The sequence below is a fragment of the Syzygium oleosum genome, unplaced genomic scaffold (assembly GCF_021117445.2).
Source record: "Syzygium oleosum isolate NSW1041296 unplaced genomic scaffold, Sole_v2.1 Sole_v2.16, whole genome shotgun sequence".
NCBI classification, from domain to species: Eukaryota; Viridiplantae; Streptophyta; class Magnoliopsida; order Myrtales; family Myrtaceae; genus Syzygium; species Syzygium oleosum.
Window position 1 is genome coordinate 931,092 of NW_026607500.1, and position 10,715 is coordinate 941,806.

A 10,715-nucleotide genomic window follows, 5' to 3' on the forward strand; every position below is an offset into this window, starting at 1 on the left:
ATAAGAAAAGAAATAGCAAATCAATAAAAAAAGAAGAAGGGATAAATGGATGCCAAAAAGTGGGATATACAAAGGGCAATATTGTCATAATACTGTGTTAAGGAATGTTTTAGTCATAGAGGGAGTGGAAAAAGCGTGACCCTAAATATATTATTACAAAAGGTTAATATCACGAAAAATCCCAAACTAGTGCACCTGTGATAAATTTACCCCAAACTATTTTTTGTACCACAAAAAATCCAAACTAGTACACTTGTGACAATTTTACCTGAACTATTTTTTTTACCACAAAAAACCCCACACTGGTACACTTGTGACAATTTTACCCCCGAACTAATTTTTTGACCATCAAAAACTCCAAACTGGTACACCTATGGCAAATTTACCTTCTGTTAATTTTCATTAAATTTTACTGTCAAATTGCTAAGTTTAATGACACGTGATAATTGACAGGTGTACCGATTTTGGATTTTACCCATCTGTTTATCATAAGTTTACCAATTTGTGATTTTTCTTGATATTAATCCAATTTAACGGATACTAACGAAGGGTAAATTTGTCACAAATGTACCAGTTTAGAGTTTTTAGTAGTCAAAAAATTAGTTTTGAGTAAAATTATCATAGATATACCAGTTTGGGATTTTTTATGGTCAAAAAATTAGTTCAGGATAAAATTATCACAAGTGTATTAGTTTGAGTTTTTGGTGATCAAAAAAATAATTCGGAATAAATTTATCACAGATGTAACAGTTTTGGGTTTTTTTGTGGTCAAAAAAATAGTTTGGGGTAAAATTATCATAGGTGTACCAGTTTGGGGTTTTTCGTGATATTAACCCTATTACAAATTATTTCCTTTTACTCTCTGAGTTAGTGTCATATGTACCCAAGGAAAAGTGTCAAAAAAGTCCTAAACTTATTGCATTTGTGCCAATTTAGTTCTAAACATTTTTTTTATCAATTCAGTCATAAACCTTTTTTCTGTGTCAATTCAATCCTTCCAACTAATTTTGGCTAAATATTATTGATGTGGATGCCGGTTGGCCTACATGGCACCGCCAGCGATGACGTGGACAAATTTTAATAATTTTTTTAAGATTTTCTTTTTTTTTCCCTTCCCTTTCTTCTTCCTCCAACCGGCGATTGGCTGGAGGCCAACGAACCCTGCCAGCCACTAGCGAGGCTTGCCCTCACCAGATCCGGCCCAGTGCAAGGCTGCCCTAGAGGCCATATGGCGAGGTCCAAGGCTACGACCTCGCGGCCTCCTGCAAGGTCGCCTCTGACGAGGGCTCGAGCCTCGCCCTGGCGAGGCTCGTGCCCTTGCCAAAGGCTACGAGGTTGAAGGCTGCAGCCTTGAGCCTCCCCAGTGGCTAGCGTGGTTGACCTCGCTGGCCTTGGCCTCTAGTCTGCTAGAGGAAGAAGAAAGGGAAGGGGAAAAAAAGAAAAAGAAAAGAAAAAATTTAAAAATTAAATAAATAATTTAAAAATATTAAAATATTATTAAAGGTTGATCACATCATCGTCAACAGTGCCACGTAAGCTGGCCAGCATTCATGTCAGCAATATCCGACCAAAATTAGCCGGAATGACTAAATTGGCACAAAAACAAAAGGTTTAGGACTAAATTGATAACAAAAAAAAAAAGTTTAGGACTAAATTGGCAGAAATGTAATAAGTTTAGAACTTTTCTAACACTTTTTTTATTATTTTATTATTTTTCTTTTCTTTTCTTTTCTTTTCTTTTTCCTTTTTTTCCTTTTCTTTCCCTTCCCTTTGTTTTCCTCCCTTCATCTTCAACCTCTAGCCGGTCGCTAGCAAGGGGAAAAAAAAGAAAGGGAAAGAAAAGAAAAATAAAGGAAAAAGAAAAGAAAAGGAAAAATATAAAAATTAATTAAAAAAATATTTAAAAATTGCACGTCAATGTTGGCCTGACAACCGGCGTCCACGTTAGCGCTGGCCCACCAAAATTGGCCAGATGGATTGAATTGGCACAAATCCAAAAAGGTTTAGAACTAAATCGACATAAAAAAAAGGTTTAGGACTGAATTGACACAATTGCAATAAATTTCAAACTATTTTGGTAATTTTCCCTTTCCTTTTTCTTTCTTCCTCGGCTGATGACCAAAAACGGCTATGGCTGGCAACCAGCTACAGGAATGGGATGAGCTCGCCAAAGGCCGAGGCCAACAAGCTTGAGTCTTGGCAACGCAGAGGTCGGTGAGGCCTCAAGCTCGCCTAGCATGGCCAGCTTCCAACCAAAGAAGAAGGAAAAAGAAAAGGAAAGAAAAGAAAAAAATAATCAAATTTTGAATTTTTTTAAATATTAAAATATAAAATGAAAATAAAAATTATTAAAAGGAGTGCACAGAGAAAAATTAAATAAAATATTCAATACCAACTAGCAGAAAATATTTTCCAATTCATTTTCATGTTTCAGCCATATACCGGAAAATAACTGTCTAAGAAACATTTTCCAGAAATGTCATGTTTATGTGAAACAAAGGGAGCCTCAATTTTTTAAAAAATGATTTGTATTGCATAAAAGTGTTTTAGCAATGCAATTTTTTTTAAAAATCATAAAAAATAAGTTTTCCTATATTTTATTAAATATATAAGTGTTCTAGCAATATAAATCGAGTCAAGTATAAATTCGGTATGAGTCAGCTCGGGTATGGATCGAGAAATTTACATTATGGATAAATGGGTCAAAAACGGGTTAACGAGTCAATTTGGGTCGTATCATTTATGACCCGATCCAAATCCGATTCGACCCATCCGTCTAGCAAATCTAATTCTAGCTTACTTTCCATGAATTATATCAATGCACACTCACCTTATTTTTTATGATTAAATATTGAAGTGTTTTAGCAATATGAATTGGATCAAGTATATGTTCGGTATGAGTCAACTCGGGTATGAATCAAGAAATTTACATTATGAATAAATGGGTTAGGACCATCAAATGCTTGCCATGTTTGCTATCTCTTTTGTTGTAATGTTGTCCGTGTCATCTAATTGCAGGAAATGAACCTAATCCCACTCCTAAATGGTTTTGGCATGGGAGTGGAACTTCTGTACTTAAGTCTCAAGGAGCCTCTCACTGACTGAGTTTCACAACTCACCTCAAACACTCTCATCCACTGGGATTTGCTCTAGTAATCACCATTCTTACTTGGGAAGGGGAAAGTAGAGAGTTTGAATTCCCACCTTTCAAGGGGGCTAGGGTGGGGACGTGTAGTTTCAGATATGGATTTCGACTCCCACGCCCTGCAAGAGGCAGGACAAAAGTCTGAGAGTGAGTTGAGAGTTAGAGTAAGACAGACAAAAAAAAAAACCTCAAACACTCTCAAATAATCAAAGTTGGTTGTTCTGAGTTTCTTCGGGCGTGTTATCTCGAGCGAGAACCCTTGTGTCCTTTCACTGTGGATCCCTTGGATACTGGAGAACCTAACCATGAAGAACGTCGGAACGCGACTTTTTGACCTCTGCCGCCTCATCTCGTTGCTCTCGGTTTTCGCCCGGCCCATCCATTTTATGTGCTCGAGCCGGAACCAATGCTACTTAAAAGACGAAACTATTTCGCAGACTCAGTTATCCTATGTTCTGTGTTGCCTTTTGATGCACGTAGTTAAGATTTCCTCGATGGAACTACCCAGGAGTGATCTCTTTTTGTGTCGTCGGCATCCCTATGTTTAAGGTTTCCTTTCGAACGAGTTTAACGATGTTTCGTTTATTGAGGAAGGTTCGTTCATTAAACGTGCCCCAAACTTCGTATACTTCTTTAATCAATCCAAGCTTCACCTGAAGAATCTGAGCGCTGCACAGACGACCGCCAGATGCCTAGGCTCAATTGAATAGATTGTTCTGCCGGACACAATCGGAAAAGTGATGAACTCAATTCGTGTATCGTGATTGGGTCAAAATGCAAAACTTTTTCTACGTGACTTCTAACTCTGTTGTTTGACTCTGTCCCCACTTTCACGCGAGATGTCGTTTTTAATGGGAAAATAACATAAATTGTCTCTTAATTTTGATTTAATGTGTAATTCTTAAATGATTTTAGCCCAATGTATATTGTGGTATCTGAACTTTTATTATATGTTCAATTTAATCTCCGAACCACGTGAAAATATTCAATGTTGTCCCTGAAATTGAACTTATAAAAGGATAACATGAAACCTGTTTATATGATTTAGAGATTAAGTTTAAACACAAACCAAAAATTCATGGACCATATTGAACAAATTGAAAGTTCGGAGATCAAAATAAATATTGGGCTAAAATTTATGCACCATAATAAATAAATTAAAAGTTCGGAGATTACATTACACGTTAAATCAAAGTTTCAGGAACCATGCGCATCATTGTCCATTTTTAATGAACAAATTTTATCCGCTCCCCCGCGGCGCATCTGAAGCGGTGAGCCGCTGTCGCCCCCTGCGAGGGTCCCCGCGATGACGTGTCGAGCGGGCATTGGCCCGGGGAGCCAAGGGGAGGTCGGGTCGGGTCGGGTCGGGTCGGGTGCTCCGTTTTCTCTCACGCGTTCTGGAGAAGTCTAAACTCGCTCTCCTGCCAACCTTCTCGCTCGTATAAGAAGAAGCCATTTGCTGAATCGGTTGCTCCTCTGCACTTCGTTCATCTTCTCGAACTTTCACGCACGCAGAGCTACAGAGAGAGAGAGAGAGAGAGAGATCGAAGCTGCGGCTGCTGCTTCTTCTTCTTCTTCTTCTTCTTGTTGTGGAGCGAGCTCAGCTGGGCTAGGCTATGGAGGGGTACGCGAGGACGAGGACGAAGATGAAGCGCAAGGACCTCGACCAAGTCAGCGACGACTTCTCCGACTTCTCCCTCTCTTCCCCCGCCCGCAAGATTCGCCGCCTGGTACCCCCTCTCGATCGATCGGCCGTTCGATCGGTCGGTCCGTCGGTTTCGTCTGTTGTGGTTCGCGCTTGTTGTGTCTCTGACATCGCCTTCGATTTATGTGACAGGACGCGGAGTTGCCGCCGATCATGGAGGACGACGAGCCCGAAATCGCGGCGCCCCGCCTCCGATCGGACCCTGCGATCCTGCGCGGCGGCGGCGGCGGCGGCGGCCCGGTGATCGAGGAATTGGGGGCGGAGTCGGCCGCGGCGTCGTCCTCCTCCTCGGCCGCCGCACCGGCGAACGAGGAGAGGGCGATCGTTCTCTTCAAGCAGCCCGTGCACGGCCGTCTTCTGGGAGGGCAGTCGCCTTCGAGTTTCTCTGTTTCCGTGGACCCTGGCTTCATCTCCGGGTTTAAGAGTAAGTAAACCCGAGCCCCTCGCTCCTTCTTTTTCTTAGGTTCTCGGTGGGATGGTTAAAGCCATTTGTCGTTTGTCTTGGCTGAGATACTGGTCAGCTCTATTAATTTTTAGGAAAATGGAGATGGCATGAACATGGTTTTATCTAGTGTGCTTAATAGACTCTGCTTGGTAAACATTGTGCAAGTGGTCAGTGAGCTTGGCCTTGTTTCATTTCTAGTTTGGAACTGGGCAGTCACTTGCAGATCAAGTTTGATTTTGTTCTCCATTTTTATATTGGTTCTGGTAGAGTGTTATTATGTTTAGAGTAGAAGCCTGAGAGAATTATGTGCTCTTATGTGTTCTATCCTGGTGTATTGCTGAACTGCTGCTAAGCTAAAAATGCGCAGATGAATTTGTTTTCGGGTAAAAAAGGCTAGAAATGGTGAAAGAAATTCTTCACATACAAGCATTGTGGTTGTTGAACTTATTGGTTAGTTAGATTGAGGATTTAAAACTAAGCAGATCGCGTAAACGAAAACCAAAATTTGAGATGAGAATGTCTTTTGTTGTCTGGAACACGATTAGAAGCCGCAGGAATGCTTGAATCAATACGAAAGTAGTCAAGGATTTCAAGGAATTTCTGAACAGTTGAAAAGTAGTTGACAATCTGACATAGGTGCGCCAGTCTCACCACAAAGACTAATTCTTTAGGGTTCGCACTTAAGAATAATTGCATCAAACATTCTTAATTTCTAAAGCGAATGCTTGCAAAATTCAGATAAGCATCAACTCTATTGAAAATAAAGAATTACACCATACAAATAGGCTCTCGAAAAGTTCTACTCCTAGTGGAAATAGGATATCTGAAAACAGGAAACGTGGTCAAAATGGGAAACCTCTATAAAGGAAGTATCATATCCTACTCCAAAAGAAAAGGAGACTCAGTAAAATCTTAGTAATATTCAAATCCTAGTTTATAGCTTCACCCGTTAAACTTGAAGGAGTATCCTAATCCTTTTAGAAACTCTTCTTTTGACTGTGAATCAACAATGGTACATCTGCACTCAAGCTTAGTAAAAACATCAATTTTTAAACAAATATCATCTTGTATGATTTTGTTGGCTGCATCATTCTCCTTGGTTGGAGAAAATTCATTTTCGAGTTTTGAAGTGTGGAACAATTGAATTGATTAGCTTCATCATCACCATGACTAGTTCTGTTCCTCGAGCAGAAAGAAATTAAATTGGAGCATGTTTTGAGAAAAAAACTCCTGATCTAACTTTTATGTGATATAAACTTGGATGGTATCACGAGATCAATATCCTCAACTATGCTTCACAACCACCTCGAACAGAATGTTGCTTGTCTTGCCCAATGCACCTTCACTGGACATTGATAAGCCACATGACTGAAATCTCCACTCCAGATTCACACAATTTTTAAGCCATCCTCCTTACTTAATCTATTATTATTTTTTAGAGTTCACATTCTTCAATACTTGAAACATGAACACCCCTACGGTTTTCATGTTGTGGAGGGACTTGATCAGCAGTTCTTTCTATATGTTGCATCCCCAGGACAATAAACAACTTCCTTATATGCTCAGCTAGTTCATCAATCTTGTCATTTATTGCTCGAAACAGAGTTCATGATCTTTACCTAAAGTGTCTGACTCAGGTGTCAACTCGCCAACCTTGGGATTCAACTCAACGATAAATAGACTCTCTAAAAGTTAATACTCCTAGTGGAAATAGGAAATCTCAAAACAAGATATATAATCAAAATGGAAAACCTCTAAAAAGTAAAATATTATATCCTGCATAAAATAAGAAAAGGAAACTTAATAAGATCCTAATAATATTTAATCCCAGTTGATGACTTCTCTAATTAAACTTGAAGGAGAGTCCCAATCATTTTAGGAACTCATCTTTTGATTGTGAATCAACGATGGTCCATCTTCGGTCAAGCTTAGTAAGAACACCAATCTTTGAACAAATATCATCTTGCTATTATTTTGTTGGCTGCATTAGAATGTTAAGTGTAAAAGTGGTCAAGTTACAGTGATCGATCCTTTGGAGGTCCTTTCCAATAGTTTTAGGTGGAAAGGTAAACTTCTTCTAGACAAGTAAGGATCCTTAATTAAACAATCTCTGAGGAAGTTTATTTCTAATTAGGAAAAAGTTTGGAATGGGAAAAAGGAAGACTGATATTCTAGCAAATTGTTAAGTGCAAATAATAATTGACAACCGGAGAGAAAGAACAAAACCTCGCCTTCATGAATTAGATTTGTTGCAAATGTGAAGTTCAAGGCCTTGAGAATAGCAGTTTCTTTCTTGAGCTTGCTTCAGTATGATATGGGTGTTTCTTGGGCAGTGTCATGACAAAATCATTGACAGTATTTTCCATATGCTCCAGATCAATTCTACTGGTCGAATGAGCCTGCCCACGAGAAATTGATTGAAGACGAGACAGGCAATGCAGTGACAAATAAGGGAGGTGCTAACTGTATGGCCGTGGTCCCTTGGATTCCTTCTCTGTTTCCTCCTGCACCAGGCATTGAACTCCTCCAGACCGAGGGTAGTGAGGCAATGGAGGCCGAGGAAATGGGCGACGGGACAATGGAGATTGAAGATGCAAATGAAAGTTACCCGGTAGGTCAAGAACAAGCACATGGTTATGCCGGACAGAGCACGAGTGAAGGATTTCAGCAGTGGCAGCAACCGCACTGTATGACACCTCAGCCACCCCAGAGCGTCTCTACTCCACTCGTGTGGTATCGGTAACATGTCTATGATGTTAAGTTTTCCTTGAATGCCAACCGGCGACAACTTCAGAGGATCTGCAACAGAATGCAACCGGATAGTTACAAGGAGACAACTCTTGCAGCTTTTCCTTTTTGATCGGGGAAGTGGAAATGAAAGATTTTGTACAGAGGGTTAGGAGTAAAGATGTATGTATTATGAGAACTCACGTGTGAGGGTAGATGGAGGTTTTCTCCTTTGCCGATGTGCCCAAGATTCTGCTCCTTCCTCTTCTGGAAGGGGGCTTTCAATGTTTTGTGGCAAGCACTAGCTAGTGATGTTAAGTCTATTTAGCACGATGGCAATGAGAGATGGAGCATTGTCAAAAGTCGCATCAGCGGATGAACTGCACTCTGCATTTTCCGCAAATGGATGTATTTTTTGGTGTTGATGACTCCTGTTTGTGTCTGGTCCAGTCTGTAGTAGGTGGTTCTTAATTGGACCCAACAAAAGCTTGGGAGTTGACCTGTTTGTTTAAGGCGGAAGAAGCCGGGAATGGTCTAATCCAAATTGATCAATTTAACACTTAATTTTATGCAATATGATTTTAGTGATTCGTATCTAATCCGGCCCGGTTTCAATTTATACTTGACTCAATACATAGTATAAACACAATTTTGTCTAATCAACCTATGAAAATTATATAATTTATTTAATCCACCTTAAGCTTTTCATGTGAATATATTACTTGGATAGAATTTTTTATCAAATCAAATAAATAGATGTTGGTAAACAAATTATAAGATGTTAGTACCATGAAGTTCTAACCTGATGCTGATCAAATTATATGGCAATTATATGGTGCTATATAGGCGTTGCATCGTGTCAGTAATAAAATAAGATGATGATATAAGAAACAGAATAGTCAAAGAACGTTATCTGTGCGTATCGATTAAATTTACATCTCAGTGTCACTCTCCCTTCACCACCATGGCATAGAAAAGAACTTTAGAAAGCAGAAATTTAGGCTGCGAATAACAACCATTCTATTTCAGAAATCAATTTCTGATCAGAAATTGATTTTTTTATTTCTGTTCCTAGAGGAGTTTCTGAGTAAAAAAACACGTTTGATAACGACACAAAATTTATGTTCCAGAAATAGAAATTTGTTTGATAAGGATACAAAATTTCTCTCTCAGATGGTCGGAGAATGGACGGCGGGCAACAGACGGTGGCAACGGACGGCAGACGGTGGCAACGAACGGCGGATAGCGGGGGAAGGCGGCGGCAAACAGCAATGAGACCAATGCGGAGGATGGCGGCCGGTGACGAGAGGAGGGTAGCGGCGAGAGGAGGGCGACCGGCAGCGGGAGACTATGGCCGGTGGGTGGCGGCCAGCAGCGGGAGGTGGGCAGCGGCCGAAGGCGGGCGGTGGCGGGAGGAGGAGGGCGACCAGTGGTAGGAGACGGTGGCCGGTGAACGGCGGGCGGCGGGCTACAGTGGGCGGCGACAGGAGGAGGGCGGCCGGAGGCAGGAGCGGTGGCCGATGGATGGCGGGCGGCGGCTGGCGTTGGGAGGTGGGCGGCGGCCGAAGGCGGGTGGCGGCGGGAGACGATGGTAGGCAACGGCAGGAGGAGGGTGGCCGATGGCGGGAGACGATGGCCGACAGTGGGAGGCGAGCGGCGGCGGAAGGAGGGAGGCCGGTGGCGGGAGACGATGGACGGTAGACGGCAGCGGGCGGCGAGAGACGGTAGACAGCGGCCCACGGCGGCGACCAACGGCGACCGACAAGTGGGCGGTGACCAGCGGCGGGTGGGCAACTGGCTAGTAACGAGGACGAGGGATGAGAAAAATTTTAACTTTTCATTTCTGTTTCAGAAATAGAAAAGCAAAAAATTTTAACTTCTGATTTCTGTTTCAAACCTATTTCTGGAATAAAAATTTGTTCCAGAAATAGAAAATTAAATTACGTTACCAAACGGATTTCTGTTCCAAACCTATTTCTGGAACAAAAATAGAGAAACATAATGGTTATCATTCGCAACCTTATAGGTTCGATTTTCGATTTACCCTCGGTTTCAAAAAAATCTCGGTTAGTTTACTAAAGATGAGTTAGGCCTAGCTGTATTGCTTGGGCTTTCCCATCTCATTTAATTATTTATTCGACAACAAAACTCGCTCAATTGGTGCTTTATTAGAACCTTAAATCGAATATTCCAAATGTAGATCAAGTAAGTCGGATCCCGTCCATATTGATAACGTTCCTAGTCAGCAATCTTATCCCTTGTATCTAATTTAAGAATATTGCTCCCATAATCTCTACTTACCTTAATCATCCTCAATCATCCCTAATTTAGGGCTCTTGTAATATCTATATATACAATACACTTGTACAATACAAGAGAAGATGAGAAATACAAAAACAGAAAAACACAATTTCTTCATGGTATCAAAGCCGCATTTGGCATAATCCGCCTTGCGATCCTGAAGTTTCTTTCTCGTCTCATTCCTCATCGTCTTCCTTCTTCCCAAAGAAAATGTCGACAAGCCCTAATCCATCATCTCAGTCGTCTTCATCTGTCGTATCTCCCTCACTCGTTATCTCAAACATATCCAACTTGATACCCATCAAATTAAACAGCTCGAACTATCTTCTCTAGCGCTCACTTTTCGAACCAATTCTCAAAGGCCATAATCTCATGTCTTACATTGATGGAAC

The 10,715-nt window shown here is 41.0% G+C and overlaps 2 protein-coding genes across 2 annotated transcripts; one reads left to right on the forward strand and one right to left on the reverse strand.

Annotated features, from left to right (window-relative positions):
- Nucleotides 1–4,637: 4,637 nt before the first annotated feature.
- Nucleotides 4,638–8,384, forward strand: LOC115686937 (uncharacterized). Its single transcript, XM_030612370.2, has 3 exons — nucleotides 4,638–4,875; nucleotides 4,983–5,274; nucleotides 7,671–8,384. The coding sequence occupies exons 1-3, from the start codon at nucleotides 4,762–4,764 to the stop codon at nucleotides 8,036–8,038; spliced, it is 774 nt and encodes a 257-aa protein (XP_030468230.1). The 5' UTR covers nucleotides 4,638–4,761; the 3' UTR covers nucleotides 8,039–8,384.
- Nucleotides 8,385–9,191: 807 nt separating this feature from the next.
- Nucleotides 9,192–10,510, reverse strand: LOC130140111 (extensin-like). The gene is made up of 2 exons (XM_056318648.1): nucleotides 10,396–10,510; nucleotides 9,192–9,820 (listed from the first exon to the last, which is right to left on the reverse strand). The coding sequence occupies exons 1-2, from the start codon at nucleotides 10,508–10,510 to the stop codon at nucleotides 9,192–9,194; spliced, it is 744 nt and encodes a 247-aa protein (XP_056174623.1).
- Between the last annotated feature and the right edge of the window lie 205 nt (nucleotides 10,511–10,715).